Raw genomic sequence first — 15,343 nt, 5'->3', positions numbered from 1 at the left:
CACACCCCGCGCGGCTACGGGAGAAGGGGTGGGGAGTGGGGCGTTGGGGGGTTGGTACCCGTTGTACGGCACCCGTTGCCTTCGTTCCTCCGGGTCTGGCCTCCTGCCCGCCCGCCCGTCCCCCCCCGCCCGCCCCGCCCCGCCCTCGGCGGCCGTGCCTTCAGCCGATGCGCCCCGAGGCTCTGGGACTGCCTTCCTCACCCCCACCCCCACCCCCTCCCCCTTCCCCGTGGCTCGGGCCCGGGGTCCGTCTCTGCGAAGCGCTCCGAGACGCCCGTCCGGCGCGGAGGGCGCTATATAGATCCAAGTTGTTGTCGTCGTTGTCGTCGTTGTTGTCGTCGTTGTTGTCGTTGTCGTACTCGCTGAGCTCAGGGGTGTGGGGGGGGGGGAGAGAGCGCCCCCATCCCCGGCGATCCCGTACTTCGGACAAGACCTTACAACTGAGGTCCCGGCTTACGGAGCGCTCTGGGGCGCTATCCCGCGGCCGTGTCCACGCATGCAAGTCGTCGTCGTTGTTTTAGGTCACTGACGGTTGGCCAGTGGGGGGGCGGGACCTGAGCCGCCGAGATCCCGCCCACCCCGCCCCCAACCCCGCGCATCGATTGGCCCGGCGCGCAGGCGGGGACAATGGAGCCGACGTCGAAGCCGGCCGCCGGCGCGCCTATTGGCTCGGGCCGCCGTCAATCGCGGACGTCGCGCCTCGCCATTGGCCGGTGGTCCCCGTCAATCAGCAGGAGAGGGGCGGGGCTGGGGGGAAACTCCTCCTCCTCCGCCACCACCGACAACAACAACGGGCACTCACCGCCCCGCCCCCTCCCCCCGCGCATGCGCGCTGCCCCTGGAGCCGGCGCTCGAGCCCCGGCCTGGCCGCGGTTTTGAATCCCAACCGTCAACCGTCGCCGCTCGCGCCGCCGCCTCAGCCTCAGCCCCAATGGACAGCGGTCGGCGGGTCTCGTCCGCCTCGCGGTGCCCTCAGGCCGCCCGCTGGGGGGCAGCTCGGCCTCGCCGGTAAAGGCCCCCCCCACCACCTCTCTCTCGCTCTGTGACCGGTGAGTGGATCTGTCTGTCGGTGTCTGTCTGTGTCTGTCTGTGTTTATCTGTCTGTGTGTGTCTGTCTGTGTGTGTGTGTGTGTGTGTGTCCGTCTGTCTGTGTGTGTGTCTGTCCGTCTGTGTCTTGTCTGTCTGTGTCTGTGTTTATCTGTGTGTGTGTCTGTCTCTGTGTGTGTGTGTCTGTCTCTGTGTGTGTGTGTCTGTCTCTGTGTGTGTGTCTGTGTGTCTGTGTGTGTCTGTCTGTGTTTATCTGTGTCTGTGTTTATCTGTGTCTGTGTTTAGCTGTGTGTTTGTCTGTCTGATAGACATCTGTGTGTGTGTGAGAGTGTGTGTATGTGATCATAGTGTGTGTGTGTCTGTCTGTGTGTCTGTCTGTCTGTGTTTATCTGTGTGTGTGTCTGTCTGTCTGTGTTTATCTGTGTGTGAGTGTGTGTCTGTCTGTGTTTATCTGTGTGTGAGTGTGTGTCTGTCTGTGTTTATCTGTGTGTGAGTGTGTGTCTGTCTGTGTTTATCTGTGTGTGAGTGTGTGTCTGTCTGTGTGTGAGTGTGTGTCTGTCTGTCTGTGTTTATCTGTGTGTGAGTGTGTATCTGTCTGTGTTTATCTGTGTGTGAGTGTGTGTCTGGGGGGGGGACGTCCTCCCGCCCTGAAAGGCGCTACACCCACACACACACACACACCTGTATAACGTGTTGTCGAGTGTGAGTCTGTGAGTGAGTTGGAGTGAGTGACTTCTCTTTCCGAATAACGCAGCAGGACTTTTAACGACCACCTGAACAGGCAGAGGGGGCGGTTTAACGCCTCACCCGATGGACAGCGTCTCCGACATACCCTCCCTATCCCCCCACCCCCAGCGCCGTATCGTAGCGTCAGCTTACACCGTGCGATTCCAAGTCCCGACAACGGGGGCTTGAACCCACAACCTTCTGACTGAGTCGGGTTGACTCACAAAATAATAATAACAACAATAGTGATAGTAATGATGCGTTTTCCCCTGGGACACAACATCATCCCAACCTGCAGTGTTCGTTTCAGTTTCACTGTCTGGTCGGGACAGTTTTGTCGGTTTGCCACCTTCCAGACCCATCTCAAGACCCTCCCCGTCGACCGTGCTGTCCCTGCTTCCCCCCCCCCACCCGTACACGCTCCACCCTCCCCGGCCCCCAGCCTCGGGTCCCTAACTCTGTCTGTCCAGCGACTTGGGAAGTCCTCCCGACGTGAACGGCGCTTTTACAAGTGCAATTTTGTTGTTGTTGTTGGACAGCGCACGCGCTTCCCATTTCAGCGGGAATGACCCAACTCCTCGAGTGGAGGAGGTCGCTCTGGCGCCACAAACAACGGGCCAGACAGCCTCCCCTTCTGCGCTGCACGATTCATAACCCATCCCACTCCAAGTCTTTCAGTCTCTTGACCGAAAACACCGGGGACTTTTCCTGAAGCAGCCGTTAGAAAAGGGTCTGTGAACTGAATGGAAGCGGTTGGTACCGTTTTGCCATCGCAAACCGCAGCTCCATTAATAGAACAGTGATGATGACCCTGGGATCGGATGTTACATTCCCCCCCACACACAGCTTTGGACAAGGATTATAATTGAGCCTCGAATGCTCTTGGCGAGATGCCTCGCTCAACCATTTTGTTGACCTACATTGCAGTGTTTCGAATGTTTGCAGTCAGCGTGGAGTCATTTCTAGATTTCTAGCCAGTGATTTGGATAATGGTCCTGTAACAATGTATTTTTAGCATCCTGGTGCTGTAATTGCTCCAAGGCTGCTACTGTTATTTCTTCTTGTTATTTTAAAGCACGCCCGATTTGAAGGGCAAACAGATAATTGAACTATTTTCATAGAATGTTAACTTGCTCCTGGTATTTAATAATAATCCTTGCGTCTGATTCAGCGCCTCATCACATCGTCGAGATGTCTCGAAGCGCTTCACAGAATATTCTGCAAAGTATGTATTTTGTGGGCGAAACGCGGCAGCCAATTGTACACAAACATCTTGGAAGGGATTATTACCCCCAAGAAAGGAATTCGCCGATTGACTAACAGCCGGGGTTCTAATTACTGCGAAGTATACAGAGGTGTGTGGAGCGAGGAAACTTGCCTAAGATTTTGCCCCGCCCAGTATTCTTGGCGAGAAACTTTCAATCTAGATCTTCCACATTGCTCCTTACAGAAATCTTTGTTTGTCATAAAACAGAGTAAGGTCAAAAGGTACAATGCAAGGAGAGGATAAGGCTCAGCTGATGATGCGCTAATTTAGTGTGAATGTTCTAGGGGAAAAAATGGCCAATTTGGGTCAGGAGCTGTGTTGGGAGGTGGGGGGGGGGGGAGAGGGGGGCTGACAATGTGAACCCATCTCCCCAGTGTGAGAAGCTGGTGCCTTTTCCAGGGAACACGGAGGGGTGGATTTAAACAGTTCCGTTGAATTGTTCGTGAGTGAACAACCATTTCTTTCTTAACACAGAGAATCCTAGTCATGATAACTGACATTTTCCTACTTTCTAACAGGAAGCAGTCATAGAAATCAGCCCTCAAAGCTTTGCGACAGATTAATGGATCATTTTTAAAATGCACAGGAGTTTCAGCCTTATTCCACGGCCTTGATCCTTCCGACCTCTGTGTCCTGCTAACACCAAATCAACCTTTCCACTCCCTTCGCTCAGCAGGCTCCAGCCTACCCCAAGTGCCCCACCACCAAGTGCTCGCTCCATCATCAGCAGTCGCGCCTTCAGCATCTCTGCCCCCACCCTCTGGAACTCCATCCCACATTCCCTCCTGTCTCACTCCTTCCCTCGCCTCCTTCAGGGCACATCTTAAGATAATCATCTTCAACTACACCTTCCTTCCCTTACCCTCCCTTCCCTCCACCTTGTTGACTTCATTTCCCTACCTTCATCTCCTGAAGGCAGCACTTCATTCTGGAGCAGGCCATCCTTCATATGCAAGACATAAATGTTGCTGGCTCTTCAGACACAGTTCCTCAGACCCCCTGTCTTCAGATCCAGTTCCAGCAGAAATCACTGCAAAACAACCAGACTCGGACTGATTGCCATCTCCTCTTCCTTCAAGCCAGGGAACACTGAGACCATTTGCAGCACCCTCACTGCTAATCAGCAGAGAATAGACATTTAACCTGGGACCTTTGTGATCCATGTGACAACATTTCACACCACATGGTTCATTGACTCACTCAGCTATTGGTGCAATTTGGTGCTCTGTGGTTTGGCTGGAAGCTGGATGCCAATTACCTTAAGTAGAACAATCAGTGTGTAAATCAGCATATTTTCAAAAGCAATTTCTTTTATTGAAGAAAGACAGGATTTCAAAATGGAAACAGCAATCCTCAATTTGTGAACTCACTCGGCGATTCAATTCATTGCCTCAAAAAGTGCGTCTGTCTGGAAACATTGCAAGGCATGTGGGGCCTGGATCGTCGCAGGCAAATCCATCGCTTAACTTTCTTAATCAGCTCCCAACACACATTTAAGACGGCTTCCCAAAAAAAATCAGAACCATTCTTGGATTAAAATGCACGATTGTAGAAAATGCATGTTATTAACGTCTGCGTATTGCCTGCCCCTCAGGGAGCACTGAGCCCGCAGGTACATTACGACGAGGGACAAAAGTAATCCCAACGGGAGGTTGGTAAGTGTAGTGATGTTGATGATTTGCCCCGATGGGAGTGGAATGCATATCATGTGCGTTTCTGCACTAAGCACCATCAAGGCAGTTTTGCCTGCAGCTTCAAATCAACTCGGGGTCGGGAAAGATGTGCTCCTGAGCAGCAACTTTCACAATTTGTGAAGCAGTTATAACAATAATAATCTTCGCGTTTGATATAGCCCTTTATCACATCGTTGAGACGTCTCAAAGCACTTCGCAGTAAAGTATATTTTGTGGGGGATACGTGCGGCCAATTGCACACAGCAGTGTCCTCACAAACAGTCGTGGAGCGAGTGGCCAAATTATTTTTATTTATGTATTGAAGGATTATTACCACCAGAAAAGAGATCCGTCAATTGACTCACAACCGGGTTCCTACGTACTGTTAGGTGAACAGGCGTGTGGAGTAAGGAAATTGCCTAAGCTGTCACCCCACCCAGGAATCGAATCCGGTTCTTCTCGCTTGCGAGGCGAGTGCTGTAACCAATACGTGTCAACTTAATTAGCGGGAGACTTAGTTCAATTGATTCTGAAGCTACAAAACCACCCGAAAATCTGAGGCGTGTTTAGACAGTGGGAAACTAATCAAGCCATCGACAGTGACGTCTACAATGCTTAGTGTTCCATGCACAGGTTTGTGTACTGAGATATCAGGAGGCTGTCTGTGGATAAATTTAAGACTGTGTTGCTCACTTAAAAATCGGTAGATTTTTAACTACAAAGATATTTTCTCCATATCGCTCAAAATCCTTTCACTTAGCAAGAATCTTACCTATCTATATTTTAATCATACCTTTGGGATCTGCAATTTATCGGTCTTTGGATTGCAAGATTGTACTTGTTTTATTTGAGTAAAAAAAGGCGTCCCCATTAATTTATTGTTGTGTTTCGGACAGCAGGCTTGGTTTGCAGAAGACATGGCTTCCTTAGGCTGCGGTTTGCTCACGTCCGTTGCCAGATCAAGGTAAGGTGGAGGCACAGAGTAAACAAATTCCCGTTTTTAACTTTGCAAAGCACATCACAATCTCATTGAAATTCAGAGTCACAATTTATCATAATATTCTTTGCATTTGATATGGCGTCTTATGTCGTTGAGACGCCTCGAAGTACTTCACGGAATACACTGCAAAGTGGATTTATGAATTGACTGTATATTTTATGGGCAAAAAATTTATATGACTTATACAAAGTATGAGTTATGTGAAATGTGCATAAATGACTGGAAGTTCAATGGGACTTGGGCAGATGTACGATTTATACAGATCAGATTTATGCAAGTTTTAAGTATAATATTTTAAGCGTTGTTGCTGGGAAAGTTACCTCTTTGTAAAATTCTAACCTTTCCTTTCTTCCCCTCCCCTCCCACCCCTCCTGTTTGTCCTGTTTGTGGTTTTACAGAGGAGCTTACCTTCTCACTCCGAGCACCGTCTGCACATACTCTGCTTCGGTGCTGGTTCTGCACGTGCGGGACTTTTGTTCAAACCGAACATGTCTCAGGGAAAAAGAACTGGAGAGGATCCTTTCTCCTTCTCTGTGCTGCCTTCTACCTCACCTGCACACCTCTCTGGTCCCTGTACGCAAACTGCACAGGTCAAATCAGTGGCTGCAGGAAAAGAAAGCGGACGCAGACACTAGCAAGGCAGACGCAGGCTCCGATGACTTGGCTGCTGTGCCCAAGTCAGACGAAAAGGAGCTGGTGCAGAAAAGCTTGCCCCAAAAAGTTATCCAAGAACTGAAACATTACTACAATGGGTTCCGGTTGCTTTGGATCGACACCAAGGTGGCGGGTAGGATGGTCAACCGGTTACTGCATGGCCAGCAGCTGACCCGCAGGGAGAGGCGAAGGGTAGGTGTCCTTGCTGTTACACACACTCGAGGAATCAATATATTTGTGGTGTTGTGGACAGTGTGATATGCAGACTAGTACACCATAGGCAGTCAGGCCTTCAACCTCTCTGCCCCCCCGCCTTTGAATGCCATCCCACAGTCCTTCCACCTCGCTCCCTCCCTTGCCTCCTTCAAGGCACGATTCAAGATCCTCCTCTTTTGACCGCGCCTTGGGTCACCCTCCACCCCTCCTGATCCTAACCCCCAGCTCAGGTCCAAATCCATGACTGTCCAGGGCCTGGGGGACATCCTCCTGACGTGAAAGGCAATATACAAATGCAATGTTGATATTTTAATTACATCTCAAACTAAAAATTCTTCCTCTCCTTGCCGAGCATCACATGCAGAAGCACGGGCTGCTGTTCCTTGGTGCGGTCTTGGTTTTGTTTGCAAGTCGCTCTCTCACGTGTCCTCTTCCAGGTTTTGGTCAGGATTGAACCTCAGCCCACTTGGTGCAGCGAGAAAGCAGCACCTTGTGTTTGCCACCTCCATTCCAATTTTAATCGCAACTCGTACGTTTCACTGTGGAGTTTTAATCACAGCTGCGGTTTTCACACCTGCGTCTATGCTCTTTTGCAGTTCCTGCGGACATGCGCTGACCTCTTCCGCCTCGTTCCCTTTATGATCTTCATCATCGTGCCTTTCATGGAGTTCCTGCTGCCCTTCTTCTTAAAGCTTTTCCCGGAAATGTTGCCGTCAACGTTCGAGATACCGTCAAAAGAGGTGGGTGGGTGAGAGCAAGCTTTGAAGCAATCAGCTCCTATTGTGATTTCAGGACTGCGACGGAACACTTTCACCTCAATCATCATAATAATAGTAATAAACCTTGCATTTGATACAGCGCCTTATCACGTTTTCAAGATGTCTCAAAGCGCTTCACAGGATATACTGGGAAGTGAATTAACTATATTTTGTCGGCGAAATGCGGCAGCCAAGTTAAATCTTGGGAAACACAACTGAGTTGGAGACTTTGGACTAGAAGTTTGAGGGTTGGAATCACTTACTCTTTTGAGGACGATAAAGGGAATGTTTTTGATATTGAAATATTAGCTGCTTGCGATCACACTGATTATTTTGGCTTTGTTCCTGGTCCTCACCTTCAAAGCCCTCCATGGCCTTGCTCGTCGTGAAAGGCGCTATACAAATGTAATGTTGTTGTTGTTTGACTGGGACCAGGACTCCCATCATGACTAAAATGAAGCCCACCGCTTTCTCCCTCGACCCCCTCCCTACCTCCCAGCTCCACCTCCTTGCCCCCTCTATCAACAGACATCAACAACCTCTTCTTGTCCACTGGCACCATTCCCACCCTTAAAAAAAGTGTTGCGTGTGAATTGAAGAAGACCCGTTGTCGTTAATGGGTTGGATGGGTGCTCCCTTTTTATCTAACGGTTGTGGGTTATTTCTGTTCCAGAAAGAAAAGCAGAGGAAGACGCTGGCAGCCAAACTCGAGATTGCAAAATTTCTCCAGGATACGATCGCAGAAATGGCGAAGAGGAACAAGGCTGAGAGCGGCGATGTTACAAAACAATTTTCCACCTACGTTCAGCAGGTTTGTTCCGAGCAACGTGTTTGATATCCGCCGCACTGTCAGCCGGGCGAGCGATCTGCCCACACTCGCGGGGTCTTTCGACCTTACCCCCCCTCTCCCGCCCCACTCTTACACTGTTTGTGTGACTGCATTGTAGTGGTGAAAAAGCTGATGAGAGAGAATTATCACACACACACGCACACACACACAACCCTCCTTTCCTCACTGCCTTGCATTGTCACACATGACAAACAACATTTACACAGTGCCTTTCGCGTCAGGAGGACGTCCCAAGACCCAAGAATGTGGACTCGAGTTGGGGGGCTGTGCTCAGGTGGGGTGGAGGGAAGGGATTAGAATAAGTTTCGTATCTGCCCGGAACAGCCTTATCCCCCACATCAGTTTTGCTCAGCATTATTCAGCCATGCAGAGACAGAGGAAACAAATTAACCTCTCCACCAGATATTATGTATAGTTGAGCTCTTGGCAAGGCTTCAGGTCCCAAGTACAAGATAGACCGTATGTTTCTGATATACGAATGTTCAGACTCAGCAAGCTTAACCTTGGCACAAACTGTTATAGACTTTTAGTTTGCACTTTGCAATCTAACACTTGGCAAACATTGTCCGTGTTATCACCGCACAGCTGTCACAACGAGTGTTCTTATTTAAAGCAATTCAAGGGCAGATTTATTTTCTATGAGCTGGAATTTACTACACTGCACTGTGCACCCTGAAGCCTGCACTGTTCAATAGGTGTAACGATAATAATAATACTTGCATTTGATACAGCACCTTATTATGTCGTCGAGACGTCTCAAAGCGCTTCACAGGATACCCTGTAAAGTGAATTGCCCGTATTTTGTGGGCAAAAATATTAATACGTGTGAATTCACTCTGTGTATGAACTGAATGCACGCCGGGAATGAGATCTGAACTGGTTTCTGTCCGAACGGCACCGAGGCCGGTGTGAAGGTGTCAATGTAAAGTAACGGCTAACCTGCCTTTGTTCCCTGTCTGATGAAGATCCGTCGCTCCGGGGAGCAGCCGAGCACCCAGGACATTGTGCGCTTCTCCAAGCTGTTCGAAGACGAGTTGACACTCGAGCACCTGAACCGGCCTCAGCTCGTGGCTCTCTGCCGACTGCTGGAACTCCAGCCCCTCGGCACCAACAACCTGCTCCGTTTCCAACTCCTCATGGAACTCAGCTCCATCAAGGCAGATGATCAGGTACAGGCTTAGGATTAAGAAATCATTACCAGTCGTAGTATTGTTAGAATTATTGTTAAGTCTTATTTTAATGTACTGTCTTCAGTTTCTCTGTCCCCTGCCCTTTAGAACTCCATCCCACAGTCCCTCCGCCTCGCTCCCTCCTTTGCCTCCTTTAAGGCCTGTCTCAAAACCCTCCTCTTCGACCTTCGGCCACCCATCTACCTCTACCCTTCCTGCCCTCAACCCCTCCTGATAGCAACCACCAGCTCAGGTGCAAACCTCGACTGTCCAGCGCCTTGGAACGTCCTCCTGACGTGAAAGGCACTGTGTAAATACCACTTATTGTTGTTATTTGTTTGGAAAAGTGCCGAAGCTCCATGTCTCCTGGAGAAGGTGCTGCACACGTCTGGGCTGTTGTGAAGTCACACTCACCATACTGTTTCTGGGTTACAGATGATTGCCAAGGAGGGCACCGAGGGGCTGACCGTGACCGAGCTTCAGATAGCCTGCAGAGCGAGGGGCATGCGATCACTGGGAGTCACAGAGCAGCAGCTTCGGGAACAGCTCAATCAGGTCAGTCCTTCACTGAGACAGATGGACAGATACAGTGCAAATACCCTTGAGCACACTGTCCCGCTTGCACTTAGTCATTTGAAGATACAAGCAAAACACCTTGTTTAAACAGATCTAGAAAACTGTACCTTTCACCCGACCGTACAACAACAGCAGCAACAGCAACATTTAATTTACACAGCGCCTTTCACTTTGGGGGGATGTCCCAAGGTGCTGGACAGCCAAGAATTTGAAAGCTGGGGGTTGGGATCAGGAGTGGGCGAGGTGGAGGGACTGTGGGATGGAGTTCCACAAGGTGGGGGGTAAAAGGCTGAAGGCCCGACCCCTGATGGTGAGGCGAGCCGTGCAGGGGACCTGGAGCAGGTCGGAGCCCGCTGAGCAGACAGGTTAAATCGGCTTACCTCCCAGAGCAGGGTGGGGCTGGAACTGATAGCAAAAGGGCACTGAGCATCCGTCTTCCTGTAGCTCAGTAATGTGATCAGTTGGATTGTTATCATTGGGAAGATGGCATTGTGGCAACCCTTTGCAATGATGTGGTGTTGAAGTGGCCGATGATGACCTAATTTGAGGTCAGTGGGGAAGTCTCTAACAGCAGAACCATTGTCTCTCTCGCTAGTGGCTCGAGCTGCACCTGAAGGAGAATGTGCCTCCATCACTCCTCCTACTCTCTCGTGCGATGTATCTGACTGAACTCAAGCCAAAACCTATCATGGAGATCATGCCAAAAATTGAGGTGAGTTTCCCCCCACCCAAACTTAAATTAAAAAAATCTTAGAACTTCTTGTTTTTTTTTCTCGTCTTAAAAGGTTGATTGAAAACGTACTTTTGAGGGTTTTTGTCGCAAAACTAAACCTACGATGCAGCCTTTCTCCTGGTTTTATTGCCCACACGTGCAAACTAACCACCTGCTGCCCACTTCTCTTCTCTTTCTAGTTGGGTATCACCAGTTCTCCTACGCTAGAGAATCCAGAAGTCAAAGAGAAACGGAAACCAGACATTCCTGACGCTCTCCAGGACTTGGCCCCAACATTAAAAGGCATCAAGGTGCAACTGTCACACACACACACTCATACACTCGCACACATGAGTCAGCCTTCAAAACTCAGCTCCAGATTTAAAATGGTTGAAAGGGAATCAGTTGAGTGTGCAACACTGTACGGATCAAATTGAGGAGCTTTGTAGGAAGTTAGACACACGATCTTAAGGCCCTCACCACCACCTCTAAATACCTCCCCCACCATTTCCTACCACAATCCTCTGCCTCACGCAGTTGTGCTGCCACAGTGGGTGTTTTTCCATTGTTGTCCGAGCTTTCAGACCCACTTCTACATTTTTCTCAGTGAAATAACTGAAGTGAAGTTGAATTGTTTGGCACTTGGGTGCAGAGGGCTAGGTCTTGTGGTTGCCCACTCAATAAGGGAAGGGGGTGTGGGTAGCTTTAGCAAAACTGTTACTGCACTGTATTGAATGGTTCAAGCTAACTTTGCACCTCATCGCTGTCCCAGGGGGAAGAAATAACAGAAAAGGCGTCCGAGCCATTGTCAAAGAAACTTCCGCCAATTGTACCGGGCAGCACGGTAAGTCCTCGCCCGACATTCTCTCCTTTTTCCAGCAGTGTGGCACCTAGATATCATCCAGGAGCATCCACCTCACTGCTTCACATCCTGCTTCCTCTCTCTCCAGCTCAAGCTGACACTCCAGACACATTGTCACCTGGGTATCCACCGGTTTCAATTAGCCACCAGGTGACAGCCCACATGGGGCAGGTTATCTCGTCCCTGGAAAAGGTTGGCACGGGGCTTCGGATGCCAGCACTCTGTGCCATGAAATGGTTGCTTGCTGTGTCCCTCGTCCCCCCAATACAAACACCGGCTAACACCGATGATGGCTTTGAAATGCCAGAAGTTGTGCCACAATAATAGTCCTTGCATTTGATATAGCGCCTCATCACGCTGTTGAGACGTCTCAAAGCGCTTCACAAGATACCCTGTAAAGTGGAGTGACTGTATTTTGTGCGCTGAGTGCGGTGGCGAGCGGAGGAGTTGGGTAAGAGAAGGTCGGAGAGATGAGAAGATGCGGGGTGGGGGTGACTGGGTCATGAAATTGATTTGCTGGGAGGGAGCCTGGCAACAGTGAAAGCAAAACTCTTATTGCGTTGGCTACAGTGAATGGTGAATGCTAACTTTTCACTTCATTCCTGTCCCAGGTGGAAGAGGTAGCAGAAAAGGCATCAGAGGCATTACCAAAGAAACCTCCTCCGCCTCCGACTGCACCAGGCAGTACTGTAAGGTGTTGCACAAAATGATACGTGAGCACTGGGTTGAAGTGGGAGGCACAACACGGATATATCTGAGTTAATGTGCAGTATTCCTGAACTGTTAATCTCAACCTGTCAAGTAGAGTGGTTAGCACGCTCGCCTCGCAAGAGAGAGGACTCGGGTTCGATTCCCGGGCGGGACAAAGCCTTAGGAGGTTCCTTACTCCACACACACGCCTGTTTACCGAGCAGTAAGTAGGACCCCGGTTGTTAGCCGATTGGCAGATCGCTTTCCGGGAGTAATAATCCCTCCCCCCCAAAAATTTAGTGACTCAATCCACGACTGTCAGCAATTGGCTGCTACGTTTCGCCTACAAAGTACAGTCAATTAACTGGAGTATATCCTGTGAAGCGCTTTGAGATAAGGGGCTATATCAAGTGCAAGGATTGTTATTATATATTATAGCTAAAGAGAAGGGACACTGCCTTTTGCCCCCAGCCAGCCCCCACTTACTGTGGTTTGTGTCGCGTTTGTACCTAGGTTGGTCTTCCTAAACCCGAAAACCAATCCAAGGCCAGTGCAAACGGAACGTGAGAGGTGCTGCGAGCCAACAGTGCGAAGCAGCCCCTCACCTCTGAGACTCACCACAGTGGCTGCTTCCACGTATCAGACAGCATTCAGGACTGGCCCACGTGGAGCTCGCTGTCCCGTCGCCAGGCTGGTGCTTCCCTCCCTCTCTCATTGAACCTCGGGGAGCTCCTCGTGCCCAGGATAGACCCTGTGAAAGGCCCCGACTGCACTTGAAAACGATCACCGGGAAGTCAAGCAGCCAGGAACAGTAAGCCATCGGTAAGCCTCCGCCGTGTGTCTCACCCGCCACGAGACGGTGAGGTGGGAATCGAAAGAGGCAAAAATCACCCCATCGCACAGCTCCGTCTGAGTGGATTGTTGCTGCCTGCGCAGAGTTCACAACACGTTCTGTGGCTATGTTTATCGGAAATGTGGCGTTCATTCACAGTGTATGGCGCTGGCTAAGAAAGATAAACCCACACTCCAAGCCAGGCTAGTCCGTGCTCCTCTGAATTGAACTCCTGGGGGCGGGGGCGGTGTGGAGACACAGTTAGCCAGACTCCAGACACACGACACTAACTCTTAACTCCAATCATACTCTCCACTCAAACCAGGCCAGAACTTGGTTCATTGCTCTCGAGCCAGAAACTCCGAACACACCTGTCCCGCAGTCTCCTCCAACAGAAAGCCTGGGGAGTCTGACTTGCTGGTCTGTCTGTCTGTGCGTCTCTCACCAGGCAGAGCAGCAGAATCTCGCTTCACTCCCATCCAGAGGTGACAAACGGGGAGGGAGTCACAAAGAGTGGGGGAGAGAGAGGAGGGGACAGGAGAATGTCCTTTCTGGATGTAATGTTTTGCTAAATTTGGTGGATTTCCCCCTTTGCACTTGTAAAGAATCTTACCCCACATTTCTAATCTAATATGTCGTTGATATTATGCATCATTCGGAAACGGTTTACAGTGGGTTATAAGCATACAGACTGGGACATATTTGCTAAATACTGAACAGAGAAGAACAGCGCTCAGTCCACACTCCTGAATCTGCCACATGGGGTATAGGGGATGCCCCATAAAAGGGGGAATCACCTCCCACTCCAGACTGCCTTAAACCTTTAGCCCCCCCCCCCCCCCCACCAAAGACCTGCAAGGAGTGGACATATTCCATTCAGATTCCCCGATCAGCAAGTTACGTTCCCAATGAGGTTCACAAAGCACGTCCCCTTTTTGTCATCGCACCAATTCACATCCAACTGCCACGTCTTGAAAGTCCTGCCCTGCAAGATTGACCTCAGCCCAGCCTTTAAGCTGCTGGCGAGGGAGGGAGGGAGGGAGGGAACGCCAGAGAGAGAGAGACACAGACAGGGACAGCATTCCACATTACTGTCCCAGAGACAGCTGATCGGAATACACGTGGTGCCAAACAAGTCAAACAAGCAATGCACGACTTTAATAATGTTTCAGGCCGCCAGGGGTCAGGCTTTGGCCGTGAATTGCTGCTGCACGGCTTTCTGGCTGCGATAACAATATTGTGGACGTTGTAAATTTTACAATTTCTTAAAAAAAATAATTGATTAATATCCGTCATTGCCACTAAAAACAAGGTACTGGCCATTTCCCCCCCCCCACCCCCCCCCCACCCTGACGGGTTTCCATTTATGAACTACTGTACTGTGTAAAAAGAATCAATCTCGGTTTTGCTGTACGTTTAAAAACTGTCCTGCTCTGCCCTGAAAGTCTGCCTTGTGTGACTTGCTTATTGTAGATGAGCAAAAACCTGATCAGTCCAAAGGGATAAACAACAACAACAACTTCAACTTGCATTTACACAGCGCACCCCCCCCCCCTCCCCTCACACGGGGTAGCGTCCCAGAGCGCTTAACAGTGGCCGAGCAAGGTTGCTTGCTGTGAAATCAACAAGGGAATTTGAAAGGTTTTATTCTGATATGCAACACGAGATTCAGACACTTGTTCCCTCATTCTATGGACCGCAGATAAATGCGCAGATTAAAAAAAAAAAGATTCTAAGTGAATTCTGAACATCCTTTTGAAAGTGTTAATCGTTTCTGATCGGTTGATGCAGCACATTGCGAAGGCGTCACGTCACAGGTGCTATTCAACTGCACTTGCAATCGCACACCTCACAGGAGCAGAGGAAACTCGAGGGTAAAAAGATATAATTAAGCTTCACTTGTCTGCAGTTTCTGAGCAAAAATCAGGACTTAATTCTCACAAACTTCAAACAGAGGGGAATTGACAGCTGGAAACATGCGACGGTCTCACCTGTTTTGTTGTAAGCCCAGGTCCAAAGGCAACCTCAGTCCATCCCAGCAGCTGAACCAACAGTGTGTACAGCCAATGTCCACACCCAGCACAATCCACCTCATTTATTGTCTTTTCTTCCACGTTGATAGTGGCAGCCAATCACCCCAAGAATAATTGTTCTTCATCGCTTCAGCAAGTCGTCAAATCGCTGCCATCATTATTTTTTCTCCATCACTACTATAATAAACAATAATAATCCTTGCATTTGATATAGCACCTTATACGCACATTTACTAACTCATTTGCTGAAGTAGGAACAGGTTCGCTAGGGAGACGGT

The 15,343-nt window shown here is 49.8% G+C and overlaps 1 protein-coding gene across 6 annotated transcripts; it reads left to right on the top strand.

The window, feature by feature from the left end:
* The first annotated feature begins 912 nt into the window (after nucleotides 1-912).
* letm2 (leucine zipper-EF-hand containing transmembrane protein 2) lies at nucleotides 913-13,840 on the top strand. 6 transcript variants are annotated; one of them, XM_007911180.2, is made up of 12 exons: nucleotides 913-1,049; nucleotides 5,613-5,677; nucleotides 6,112-6,559; nucleotides 7,180-7,323; nucleotides 8,015-8,152; nucleotides 9,157-9,360; nucleotides 9,796-9,915; nucleotides 10,532-10,648; nucleotides 10,849-10,959; nucleotides 11,421-11,492; nucleotides 12,122-12,204; nucleotides 12,714-13,840. In XM_007911180.2, the coding sequence occupies exons 2-12, from the start codon at nucleotides 5,631-5,633 to the stop codon at nucleotides 12,916-12,918; spliced, it is 1,689 nt and encodes a 562-aa protein (XP_007909371.2). In that variant the 5' UTR covers nucleotides 913-1,049; nucleotides 5,613-5,630; the 3' UTR covers nucleotides 12,919-13,840. The 6 variants fall into 6 exon arrangements, with proteins under 6 accessions (XP_007909371.2, XP_007909369.2, XP_007909370.2 ...); XM_007911178.2 differs by having other exon boundaries at nucleotides 5,610-5,677; XM_007911179.2 differs by lacking the exon at nucleotides 913-1,049 and adding an exon at nucleotides 3,820-4,695 and having other exon boundaries at nucleotides 5,610-5,677.
* The last annotated feature ends 1,503 nt before the right edge of the window (nucleotides 13,841-15,343 follow it).

Source organism: Callorhinchus milii, unplaced genomic scaffold (genome assembly GCF_018977255.1).
Source record: "Callorhinchus milii isolate IMCB2004 unplaced genomic scaffold, IMCB_Cmil_1.0 Scaffold28, whole genome shotgun sequence".
NCBI classification, from domain to species: Eukaryota; Metazoa; Chordata; class Chondrichthyes; order Chimaeriformes; family Callorhinchidae; genus Callorhinchus; species Callorhinchus milii.
The sequence above is the reverse complement of the archived record's forward strand: the minus strand, read 5'-3'. Positions and strand labels throughout refer to the sequence as shown.